Here is a 13255-nt window from a genome sequence, read left to right on the forward strand (position 1 = left end):
TAAACTCTTCAATTTTAGATTAAGATTACTAAATTAAATTCATTAATAATATAAAATAACAATCATAAGTACAATAGATCATCACATAAAAGTTATCTATAGACATTTAATATAGGTAATAGGCGAACAAGGTCAGAGACGTCCAAGCTTTTCATTTTGATGGGTTTCAAGAGGGATAGTATAATATATTTGTTTAATTTTGAGGGGAGAATAATGAGGGGTTTCAAGATTTAAGGTGGGTAAACAAAACACCCCTTTTGTCCCCCCCCCCCCCCTTGGATGTCTATGAATAAGGTAGTTCCATTAACAGTATTAGACGAATTAAGTTATGTTAATCATTCATTTATTTTCTAATATTCTTAAATAAAAACAAGAAAAATTATCCCATGCCAGATTGTTTTACTTTTAAGACAATTAGTTATAATTTTTAGGAAGATATTAAAGACAGATAAAAATACACGTAAAATTAATATTTCTTTTATTTAATACCTAAGTAATTATTCGAACTCGCATGCAGAGGCTGTATAAGTTTATCTTCTTCATGCCAAGCTAAATTCAAATTATATGGTAGATTTATTTTAGAATTACTGTTAATGAAACTATCCTTATACAATATAATGTATCTTTTTTAACTACAAATAGAATTGTAACAGTAATGTTTCTAAAATGTTTCAATAACATTTTCGTTGACTTGAAAAACATAAGATCTATTTCTTTACTATTTGTACCTTAACTTTAATTTTGTATCATAACATTAATATCAGAAGAATATTAGAAAGGTTAATTTTATTTCTTACTTTGCGAGTGTGATTACATGAACTATTTAAATAGCGCAGCTTCTCAATAAGATAGTAAGTGCTAGGACTATGGACGGCAATCAGTCAAATTTTTGGACCGGATTCGGATTCTTACAAGAATCCGTCCAAAAAATGGCGGATTCCGGATTCTTATTTTTTTTGCGAATTCCGGATTCTAGCAATATTTTAAAAGGCTTTTTTTAAGAATTAAAAATTTAAGTGCTACATATGTACTAAAAATTAATGTTCTTGGTTTTCTCTATAATTCACATCCAAGAATCGAACCAGATTTTAAAAGATTTTATATATAATGATGATAATCTTTGCCTCCAAAAAGGGGGAGTTGAAAGAAAAAACTCAAGACGATAATTTTAGCCTACCAATTAAGAATCCAAATCCGCTATTAAAAAACGGATTCCGGATTCGGATTCCAAAATAGACCAAAAATCGGGCGGATTTCGGATCCCGGATTGCCAACCCTAGCTAGGACATCAAGCACACATCATCAAATTTCACGATATTTCCAGTATAAAGGGTGGAGGCGGTTGTGACACTTTTCGAAACCAAAACTAAAAGTCAAAGGAACAACTAAAAAAGTGTTCCAGCACTGAAATGTGGTATGGCAGTTGCTTTACAGAGGTACAATGTGGAACTGTGAAGAAACGACGGCAGAATCGTTACTATCGCCGAGTTGTTTTTAGGCGGGAAACGGCGATAGCGGCGGTTTCACAAACCATTCTTCACAGTTCCACATTGTACCTCTTTAAAGCGACTGTCCTTCCAAATTTCAGTGCTGTAACTCTTTTTTAAGTTGAATTCCTGTAGTTTTGGTATTCATGTTTTTTTTTAGTTATTACTGAAAACCAGCTTTAATCCAATTTATATTGGGATTCAAAAACATACTAGTATTACTCGTTATTGCTCTCTAAATATAAACACAGTTGTCTTTGTTAAAATATCAAATTATAATTTTAATTTCTAAAATTCTAAGAAAATAATTTAACATTTCTAAGGAGTATGAATAATATTAATAATTAACTAGATATATAAGATACATAAGAGACTGGTTTTTCCTAAAATCATAAATGCAACTTCTATCTATTTGGCTATATTATGTATTGCTTCAAATGCAAAAAGTGATCTCTAAAAGATTAGTATGTACTTGGAGTATCTAAATAAATGAATTTGAAAAATACCTAACCCTTCATGTTCATTCAGTTTTCGAGGATTTTTCCGTCTCGCCCGTTTTCGAGGAATTTTCCGGATTTGGTTTTCTGACCATTTTCAGAACGGCTAGCCCAAGGGCGTATAATACAATCAGACTAAGATGGCCGACAAACGCGACATCCCACCAATACTTCATTGTCGAGTCGACCCGCAGGAGCAGGAACGCCATGCCGAGATAGTCGAACCATCGCATGCGGACAAACCACGTCACCCAGTCAAATTTATGTTTGGCTTCTTCGCTTAGTTGTGAGCGTATTTTTCTGACCCACAAGTCTTCAACAAAAAGACATAATGGCACTGAACCTAAATAATAGAATTAGTTTTATAAAAGAAGGACAAATGATAAAAGGTATCCAAACAAAGAACAGCAATCTGTTTATAAAGTAATGAAACATGTACAACTTAATAAAGAAAACATCAGATTTCTTTGAATGACTAACAGACAGAACAGGGGACAAACACAAAGCAATGAAACAGAAGTTAACAGAATAATGAAATGTGGAGATAGATTTTTTAAAGCTAGGAAAAAAATCAATCTTGTACAGAATATGTATACTAGGGTTAGGAACCTGGGCCAGATACTTTTTTGGCCGGATATCCAGTATCCGGATAATTGCAATATCCCAAATCCGGCCGGATAATTAAAATGGCCGGATATCCGGCTCAATCCTAACATATACACACCTGAAAAAAGTTCTTACCTAACGACAAGTAATACCCACTATAGACACCATGCCAAACACTCGACATAAGCATTACAGCCGCTGTCCGCAAGCTCTTGACAGGGAACCTCTTGTACACAATGACCACCAGCCAATGCTGTACAGTCATGTTCCAGCATTTCAGGGCTTCCCGCATGGTTGGCACAAAATCTGCCCCCCATTCGTCAATGTTGTGGACAGTTTCAAAGTTGACATTTTTGGCCTCTTGTTCGGTTAGGCTGGATAACTTTTCAGGTTCACTTGGACCTAAAACATATGGAAAAATTACACCCGGTATTTAAAACGGCAAATTAGAAATCATAAGAGTATCTTTGAAGAAGTGTCAGATGCGAATACGGAGACGCACTGAAGACTGCACCAATACATTAATCGTGAGTTTTAATTGCATACTCAAAAAAATACCGTTACTTTAACTTAAATTGTAATATCTAGTAATACGATGCGAGAAAAAACTATTCTTATTTTTGCAATGTATTGAAAATAACATGGCGGGGCGGAGAAAGGTTTACCCTGTATTCCTTAGCTTAACCCCTGAGCGGGGTCCTAATTATACCTTCGATGCCCTAACGATGCGGGGCTACACAGTACCCAATATTACCTAACTTGACCCCCCCCCCCTCACACACACGCGCTTAAACCAATTTAAGTTGGGGGAGATCAGTGCTCCACAGAATACTTTGTATGAAAGCGCCAATATTATTCTCGTAAAGCAACAATCAAAACTAAAATTAACATACCCTGTCCAGGTTTAGGTTTGGAAACTGTAGGGTATGCTCCCAGGCCAGCAGCAATACAAACACATTCAGACAAACAGAATCCAGCGTACATACGCATACGGAAAGTGAAGAAAATTGGCATCATGTAAAACACCTAAACATACATAAATCAAAATTATTTCCAAGTTTTACAATTACGCATGACTTTTCCCTATTATTGATAGATTTTTTATATGATTGTTGTTAAAAGTTAATTTTCGCTTAACATTTTTATTACATTTACTATTTTTTTCTTACTCCATGTAGGCTTACTTAACTGCGCTACTTAAGGATATGATTGTCCTTGTTCAATATTTATTTACAATGATTTACCTTCCACAGAAAACTGGACGATGTCAACCATTCTTCAGTTTCCACAACTGACATGGGAAACAGATACCCCGATAAGAGAAAAGCAAACACATAGTATGGCACATTTTTGGCACGCATGTGAAGCGCGGAGAAGATTGCCCCATCGTTCTTGCCAGTGACGGCGGGGTTCCAGGTGTCCTTGTACATCCCCTCCCAGGTCTGGAACTTGTAATATGGTCCTGAAACATAATCAGTTTGAAAAAAAACTCTTTAGTATAAAATAGTTACTTAAAGTAACATGGATTTGGATACAATACTGTATGTCCTTCACTTTTTAGTCTATCAGAGATTGGTAAGACAAAATGTACTTCAATAAAGTTATCTTTAGAAAAAAAATATTGCCAACCTGTAATAAGGCCAGCATGACACAAGCCATAATGATAAACATCCAGTACACTAGGGTTCAGCTTAAGTTTACCAGTTTCCGGGTCCTTGGAGTCATGGATTTCGTAAGCTAGACCCACAAGTTTCAGGGTTAAGATCATGATTATTGCATTTGTATGAGCAGGTGGTGCGGGCAGGACGAGCCTACAACAAATAAATTGTATTACGACTCAAAAATAGATTCAGAGAAAGTGTCCTTGTAAAACTTTGGGTCCCTGTATAAAGTCCTAATACTTTGTTTGTCCACTTCCTTTCTGAAAGGACAATTTAGAAAATCAAATCTTATCCAAGTTCTAAAGGGAAACGACAATAGACGATAATATGTTAATCCTAAATGATGATACACAAAAATTTCCCCCTTTAAAAGTTAAAAGTTTGGACACTCAACTTTATATATAAACCAACCAATAAAAACTCAATAGCCAACAAATAAGAAAACGGTATTGTAAAACTTTGGGGTATAGTATAACAGGGGTGTATATTCTGCACAAGATGAATTTTTTTACGCCAGCTGCATTGCAGCTGCAAAACTTTCAATTTTTTTCCCCTCCTAGTTTTTTCCAGCAAGGAAGAAGATAAAATGGAAAAATATTTTTTTAACCCCCCCTCCCCCTCGGCAGTGTCAAATTTGCAAAATATACACCCCTGTATTATAATAAACAGCAAATTGTCCCCTCCATTACTTAAGCTTACCTGTCTGACAATCTGAAGACAAAAAGATACAAAAAGCTGACCACAAGACTCAGCGTTGGACATTTCTTTGGATTAGCTAGCTTGTAAATAGCCGCATTTAATGTGATCAACAATAAAATATGTAATATATGGTTTCCAGAAACTAGATAGGCAAATATGATGCCCAGAAAGGTTGAGACTAATTTTCGTGGATTTAGTTGGCTTGATTCTAGGCTCAGTGGCACTTTTCTGACCAAATTTCCGGAGAGAATGCTTCCAACTAGAATGCCAACATACAAGACGTCATCAGTGAGTCCCATTTTGATTTTTTATTTGCTAGGGAAATATCCCCTTTTACAGTATTTATAACATTCTGAAATTACTTGGATCATTATATCTTAATTAAAAATAAACCGATTTAATCAAAAACAATTGATATTGGCGAGAAAGCAAACTGAAACAATTTCAGGTCTTCGGTCGATCGCCGTTAATTTTTCACATATCTAGGTACGTACGACCCCATTATATCCAAATTATGGCGTTCAACGACTATTTATTTTACATTTAACACATCTTTATGGAAAATGCAGAAAAAAATTTACCCGTCCTTTAGTTAAAAATAGGGTATAAAGAATGATTTATTGTATTGTCAATTTTATTTACATTAAATTATAATTCTTTTACCATTAGTTTATAAAAATAGCTGAAACATAAAAAAATAGTTTCCATAAAAAAAACCTATGAAAGCTATTCCAACAGGAATCTTAATTTTTAAAGGGACAAAACAAAGTTTAAAGTTAAAGAGATTTAAATGGTTTAACAGATGCTGATACCTAAAATATGAGCTCAAACCAAACCAATGGATCAAGAGGGACAGTTAGTACGTTCATATAGTTAAAAAGCTGAAAATTATTGCTCAAAATAAGGACAAGAAAACATCATGTAAAAGAGAAAGGTTAGATAAATAATTGCAAATCCCTTGCTTTTGGTGAGGGGCGTTTAAATTTAAAAATTGGACAATATATCGTAAACAACAGCTGAGAAAATCAAATACCGCATTGCATCGTGAACGGATAAATTGCATTATAGAATAGTTTTGCTACAAACAAGGCAGTAATTATGCACTTCGTGCAACTACCCCTTTATATAGAACCTTTTGACTACAATTTGAATAAGATAGTCTTGAAAGGCAATTAGTTTAATATTTGTCTTAGTACCTTTTGTTTATATTTAACACTATCTGACATAAATGAATACCCTAATCTTAACAATCAATGAAACCCCCTCCTTGCCCCGAGTACAGTTTAAAACGGCTAAAATCCAATCCCCATTTACAAGCAAATAAAACTTATGATACTCCCTCCCCTTTCATTTTAATATGTTTCATATCCCCCACCTTCCCTGTTTTGTGATTGTTGTTGAAGTGTAAGAGACACAGTCATGAAACCTAATCATGTACTGTCTGAATATTAGTGCAGGATCAAACAATGATTCTTTTGGTTCCTTTCCAACAAACGACCAAGTCTATCATACCGTCCACATTAGTGGTATTGGTCTTCATAATCAAGATCCAGTCAGTAGGTTGATTGAACGGACCTCAATACTTTTAATAGTCTCCTTTGGCCATCCTCCAGATCTTGTCAAATCTGAACGAGAAAAATTTACATTAGTTATGAATAATGTAAATAAATTAGCTTAATATAATCCTATAATATAAAGTAGCAAGCTTTTTATTTTGTCTGCAGCAAAGGATCTGGCTAACCGCTGAACCGATATGGTTCTCTTTCACAGAAAAGCTTTATATAGGTCCTGAGATGGTTTTAGGCTAATTTATTTTTATAAAAAAGTCTGGGTATAGTTTCAGGTTTTTTCTGCCATTCCATATCCCTTCGAATATATAGCCCCTAGATACTAGGGGCGCATCCACTAGTATTATAATATAATCTATTAACTTTGAGTATAGTAGACTACTGTTCTAAATTGAACCTTTCTGAGTACCACTTGTTCTGATGATGTCAAACATCCTATCCACGTTGGTGGTATTGATCTTCATGATTAGAAATCAGTCATTTGGATGATGAAAAGGAGCTTCATACTTGGAATAGTCGCTGTCTGCCAGCCTCCAGATCTTGTCGAAACTGAAACAAAAATACCATTGTTAATGGAAAGAATACAATTTGACAAGTATTTTATTACTTTCTTAGTATGGGTTCAAAACTGATTTATATCCGCTGGATTAAATCCAGTCACCATTCATACTGAAAAAGGTCCCAAACTTATAGAACATTATATTATAGACAATTATATTAATAGAATACAACATCTACCTTTATCTTATTGTATTTTGAAACGGTTCTCCATGGTTGGCCCCTAGCCCCTTCCTTTATTTCTACTTCCCGTGATATAAGTTGTATATAATACGATGCAATAGTTAAACTGTTAAAATTATTGATGATTATAGCGGAAATTTTCTCTAGTGATGAAAGTGCTAGAAAGTAAGGAATAATTTTTTTCTTTAAAAATTTAAAATCAGACTGTGTGCAGGGTGAGAAGAAATTAGATGTCGGACGAATTTGAGGCAAAGAATACTGAGGTAAATTTGAGAAGTTACAAGGTAAAATTTCTATGCAATGGAACTATAAGAGAAATAATTTCAGTGAGAGCTATAAAATTCAAAGTGGATGTTCATACTGATTGATGGTTCAATATATAACTGTATCCCCAAGGATATCATCAGTTAAACTATTACCGTCAATATTAGGTATTCATCCAGATTTATAGCCAAAATATAACTTAATTACTAAGGATAATTTTAGTTATAGCTAAAAAATCAAAAGTGGATGTTCATACTGATTGATAGTTCAATATATAACTGTGTCCCTAAGGATATCATCAGTTAAAACTATTACCATCAATATTAGGTATTCATCCAGATTTATAGCATTAAAATAATCTAATCCCTAAGGATATTTCGGTTACAGCTATAAAATCCAAAGTGGATGTTCATACTTATTGATAGTTCAATATATAACTGTATCGCTAAGGATGTCATCAGTTAAAACTATTATATCAATAATAGGTATTCATCCAGATTTATAGCATTAATATAACCTAATCCCAAAGGATAATTCGGTTACAGCTATAAATCCAAAGTGGATGTTCATCCAGATTTATAGCGTTAATATAACCTAATCCCTAAGGATATTTCGGTTACAGCTATAAATCCAAAGTGGATGTTCATCCAGATTTATAGCGTTGATATAACCTAATCCCTAAGGATAATTTCGGTTACAGCTATAATTCCAAAGTGGATGTTCATCCAGATTTATAGCCTAAATATAACCTAATCCCAAAGGATAATTTCGGTTACAGCTATAAATCCAAAGTGGATGTTCATCCAGATTTATAGCCTAAGTATAACCTAATTCCAAAGGATAATTTCGGTTACAGCTATAAATCCAAAGTGGATGTTCATCCAGATTTATAGCCTAAATATAACCTAATCCCAAAGGATAATTTCGGTTACAGCTATAAATCCAAAGTGGATGTTCATCCAGATTTATAGCCTAAATATAACCTAATCCCAAAGGATAATTTCGGTTACAGCTATAAATCCAAAGTGGATGTTCATCCAGATTTATAGCCTAAATATAACCTAATCCCAAAGGATAATTTCGGTTACAGCTATAAAATCCAAAGTGGATGTTCATACTGGTTTACAGTCCCATATATAACTGTGTCCTTAAAGACATCCATAGTTACGGACTATAAAACCAATAACATTACTTCATACATATGTAGTTCAAGTATAACTGCACCCTCAGGGTAACCTCAGTTAAAAGCTATGTATGAAGTCTGTCAACTCATGTCATATAAACAAATACTACAACCAAATTGTTCAAGACCATTGTTTCAATATTTCAAAGACCATGATCTGACTCAGTATTTCTCAACCCAGATTGTTCTTAACAGTTAAGAATAGTCTCAAATGTAAACAGTGCTTTTAATTTTAAGTTAATTTAATCTCGGCCTCTTAAAAGGGGTATTTCCTTTATCCCGTAATGTCTTTATCCACATCCCTGACTATATTTATAAGTTGATCCTATCTGACATGAGTTGACAAATATTAAGTTCAAGTTGGCGGCTAACAGCCGAAAAGTTTTGTGGCAAGCCACTAATTCTTAATGTCTTAAAAGGTCCTATTAATACTTACATTTCACCGCTGTCATCTCTTCTTTCGTAGTTCCTCCGCCAGTTAAAACCGCCGTCGCCTTTCGTCCGACATCTTAAAACGCGATCTTTCAAAATTCCTTATATAAAATAAGAAATACGATCTTTCAAAATTCCTTATATAAAATAAGAAATAAAAGTCTGAAATGGATAGATATATATCAATAGTTTGCCTAGAATTGCAATACTCTATGTTTACATATTAGTTAGATGATCACTAGTAAAATCCAGGTATTCCCCCTTCGGATTGAAACGACTTTAGGTCTTATCCAAACCAGCCAACAAAATCTATCCTGTGAATTTAGAGTATGATAAACATGACCTTGTCTTCTCAATTGACTTGTTCCATTACTGTTACTTAAACCTCCATTACTACTTTGATAAAACCCATCAAAAGAATAGTTATCAGTAACTGCTTGTGTTGATGGAGGAGGTGGAGGTGGACAAGATTCCTGACTTTTAGTTGGCAATGGTGGATTAGTGCTCTGTAAATGTAGCGAGATTACTGATGGAACACTTGAAATAGCTGAGTTTCCAGTAATTTGATGACCCAATTGATCACTTATTTCTAATTCTGCTGTATTTACAAGATTATTAAATTGATCTGTAGATAATTGATCTGGATTGACTAGGCTGTAGCCGGGTGGTAATTCTAAAATTAAAAGTTACTTAATAAAAAAAAAAACTTTTTTTAAAAACTTTACACTACTATAAAAAGTAATATAAAACCTATTAGATATCTTATAAATATACCTACATTAAGAGTTATCTTATAAATTACAAGTCAATATTCTAAACTATAAAGAGTTTAGATATATATATGTATGTCAAAATTCTAAATCAATAAAAAATTTAGATATTTTTAAAGTAACTCCTCAATCTAAAATTATTCAACATAAAAGCAAATCAATATTCTAAACTAATAAAGAGTCTAGATATATTTGTTCTTAAATTCTAAATTAAACAAATAATATTTTCAGTTAATATTCTAAATAATAAAAAATTTAGATATATCTTATAAAATTTCTAAACTAATAAAGAGTCTAGATAATAACATTTAAATGATAAAATTCAATATATTATTAATATATAAAGCGAAGAAAACCTTTTACATTCCTTTTAATAAAAATAGAAATTAAATTTGCACCTGCAAAAAACTATTAAACTTGGAAAATATGTTTCTTTGAGCGACACCATGAAGTCTTTGATATCTCTTAACAGTATTAGAAGTCCATCTACCACCAATCATGGAATCTTCAACAGAAAATAACTCAGGGTTTGCAGCCATATGACTAGGTATTCCAGCACGAAAACTATGTGAAGAAAATTGTACATTTGGAAATAATGGCTTTAAATATTCATTTAACTTTTCATTCATAAACTTTGGTGTCATCATGCTGCCATTATCAAATTGAAACACAGGCTTGTTCAAATCCAGACCTCTAAGTTTCAACACCATCTTGATCAAAAAATCAATGTTTTCTATAGGACACATTGATTTATCACCAGGGTATCGAAAAATATCAACTACAGTACCTTCAGGAACTTCTGAAGATTTTGGAACTACAAGATCAATTAAAAGTTGATTCTGATTCAGTCTCTTGATCTTCGCCCAGGTGATACATCTAAAAGGATCAAATGAATTTGCATCCAAGGACATCATCTCTCCCCCTCTAAACGCCCCAAAAAAACAGAACAAACTAATGGTCCAAAAAACTTGTTTATTGAAATCAGTCATACCAGCTGATCCCCAAATCTTCATGCCCAGAATCTTCATAACTGTCCACGTCATGACCGCTCTATATTTCTTAGTAGAAACAGACTTCATCAAAGTTGACTCATTGTATATACCCTTCAACACATCACTCAACCTCGGACAATCAAAAGATTTGTCAGAAACATTATTCAAATGATGAAGTTTCTTCAAAGCAGACAAATAAGACCTAACTGTTGGATATTGTAAACCTCTATCCTCATCCAAAAAACATACATAATCAATTAAGATATCAGGCTCAACAGGAAATAAGGTTTTCTTCGTTTTATAATACAAAAATTAGTAAAAGTACGCCATGCAGTCATGTAACTATCCCAAGTTGACCCAGATTTAGACAGTGAAATCTTTTTCCTCTGTGCATAGGGAACGCAGGCGATATATTGCCATATATTTTTCTTTGTCCCAAATTTTGACAATGTGAATGTACCTGTAGAATGAGATTGAGCTGCTAACTCAGATGTTGATGTTGGTGGATTCTTTCTCTTCGGTTTAAACCTCTTAACATTGCCAGAGTGCGCTGTTGGAGATTTAATGTATTCTCTAGCATTCTCAATAGTCAAATCAACGTGACCTTGAATGAAACTTAAGATGGCAGGAAATCCATCCAATACAGCTGTAGAATAATCATCTAATGTAATATCTGAATCAATAAATAAAGTTGGCGGAACTGGGAAATGATGCATAATATCTCTCAATGATTCTGGAAATAATGGACAGTAAACATTTACACTTCCACCATTGATTGTAGCCACATCACCGCTGTTTAATCTAGAATGATTCTTCAAATAGTGTGCTGAACAAGGAAGCCATCTTATATTCAAGTCCAACACATCTCCATCGGAAGGACAACCCACCTCTATTCTAAATGCACATTGGTATTCTTCTTTAATAAGACTCAATTTACACCTATCCACCAACTTTGCGTAAGATTCTTTGGATGTTTTTGCTTTATCACAAGCAAGAAGTCCAGCAGCCAGCAGGTCTTGAAACGAATACCATTCTGTGTGCCATCTGTTGTTCATGAACAATAGATTATTAGCTTGCACCGGATAAAAAAACTGAACCTCAGGTATTGGGTTACACCCTAAAACAAGTTCAAGATCTAACGGTATTCTTAGAGGTGTCTTTGAACCCAGAGCAACTCTAAACTCTCCAGACAAGGACTTTCCATCACTTACAGCACAAACAGATAAAATAGAATTTATGCCTTGTTTCAACAGTTCAGGTGTAATTGTTGGATAATAAGAACCAAATTTATCAGCAGTTTGGACCAACCTTAAAATAAAACAAGTCATACACTAAATAGTTTTAAATAAAAATACAACTAATAATGAATTCTACTATAAAGAGTAAAATTTCATATTAACCATTAATATTTAAAAATAAATTCTGACTATAAACAGTCAGATTACATAAAATTTTATGTGCAAATATTATTACGAATTTAAAACTTCAAAAACAGATTTCAAATATGAGAAAATAAAAATCCTCAATTAAAATAAAAATTTTCTTTTCTTTCTACGTTTTAATACATTATTATAATTAATAAAAACTACTTACTTATTTGGATTCGGTACCATCGTTTCAGTTCTTTGGGCCGAAACCCGCCGCCGCCTCTCTGTTGAAAAACTTTTAAATAAAATTTAAAAATCTGAAAATATAATAAGATTAAAATTGATAAAAAGGTGAATTTTAGATAAAAACAAGGTAAAAATATAAAAAATTATAAGTTACAAATAATCACGTTCATTGCAAAACATTAGAGAAAATTTCCATTCATTTCAATATACTTGAAATACCAAGTTGAAAATGCGTGCGCAGTGTGTGGTTAAAAATGCCGCGTTTGCCGTTTCTCATGATAAACAATGAATAGGAAGACGCACAACCTTCAAAGGAGAAACCTTAAAAGTTTTGGAAAAACATAAATTTTATAAAAATTAGACATTTTATGTTATTGTAGTCGAAGATCTCTCAAACCTCTGAAAATAGTTGGCTTTAACTTTACAAGGGAGATTCTTGTATTGTTAAAATCACTTTCAAATCCTTACACTAAAAATAAATAAAAAAAAAAGAAATTAATTTTTATGGAATGAAGTTTTTATTAGAGTAAGGGGGCACCATCCCAGTTGAGGAGTGAGATTCTACCCCATACGAAAAAATAAACCCCCCCCCCCGCCATCTGTCAAATTAAACCCCCCCCCCCGGCATCATGAAATTTTTACCCCATCTTAAATTTTGGTCCCTGTAATTTTCAATGTTTAAAACAAAGCTTGGTGGTAATAAACTATGAGTTATAGGGGTAAAATATTACATATGGGGTAA

General features: G+C 33.2%; 2 protein-coding genes across 8 annotated transcripts; both read right to left on the reverse strand.

Moving 5' to 3' along the window:
• Positions 1–269: 269 nt before the first annotated feature.
• Positions 270–5630, reverse strand: LOC145331803 (membrane-bound acylglycerophosphatidylinositol O-acyltransferase mboat7-like). Of its 7 annotated transcripts, none has more exons than XR_013883911.1 (8): positions 4951–5630; positions 4220–4401; positions 3835–4052; positions 3484–3616; positions 2726–2992; positions 1999–2327; positions 1276–1366; positions 270–864 (listed from the first exon to the last, which is right to left on the reverse strand). XR_013883911.1 is itself a non-coding variant. In XM_080176649.1 (7 exons), the coding sequence occupies exons 1-6, from the start codon at positions 5247–5249 to the stop codon at positions 2008–2010; spliced, it is 1419 nt and encodes a 472-aa protein (XP_080032775.1). In that variant the 5' UTR covers positions 5250–5630; the 3' UTR covers positions 270–1366; positions 1999–2007. The 7 variants fall into 7 exon arrangements, 4 of the variants coding, with proteins under 4 accessions (XP_080032775.1, XP_080032776.1, XP_080032774.1 ...); XR_013883910.1 differs by having other exon boundaries at positions 1994–2327; XR_013883909.1 differs by having other exon boundaries at positions 1276–2327.
• A 77-nt stretch (positions 5631–5707) lies between these two features.
• On the reverse strand, positions 5708–12640 carry LOC145331805 (uncharacterized). Its single transcript, XM_080176651.1, has 5 exons — positions 12494–12640; positions 11361–12208; positions 9143–9811; positions 6916–7067; positions 5708–6575 (listed from the first exon to the last, which is right to left on the reverse strand). Exons 1-3 carry the CDS (start codon positions 12511–12513, stop codon positions 9366–9368), a joined length of 1314 nt encoding a protein of 437 aa, XP_080032777.1. The 5' UTR covers positions 12514–12640; the 3' UTR covers positions 5708–6575; positions 6916–7067; positions 9143–9365.
• Between the last annotated feature and the right edge of the window lie 615 nt (positions 12641–13255).

This window comes from Acartia tonsa, chromosome 11, assembly GCF_053477335.1.
Source record: "Acartia tonsa isolate MP-2025a chromosome 11, ASM5347733v1, whole genome shotgun sequence".
Classification (NCBI taxonomy): domain Eukaryota; kingdom Metazoa; phylum Arthropoda; class Copepoda; order Calanoida; family Acartiidae; genus Acartia; species Acartia tonsa.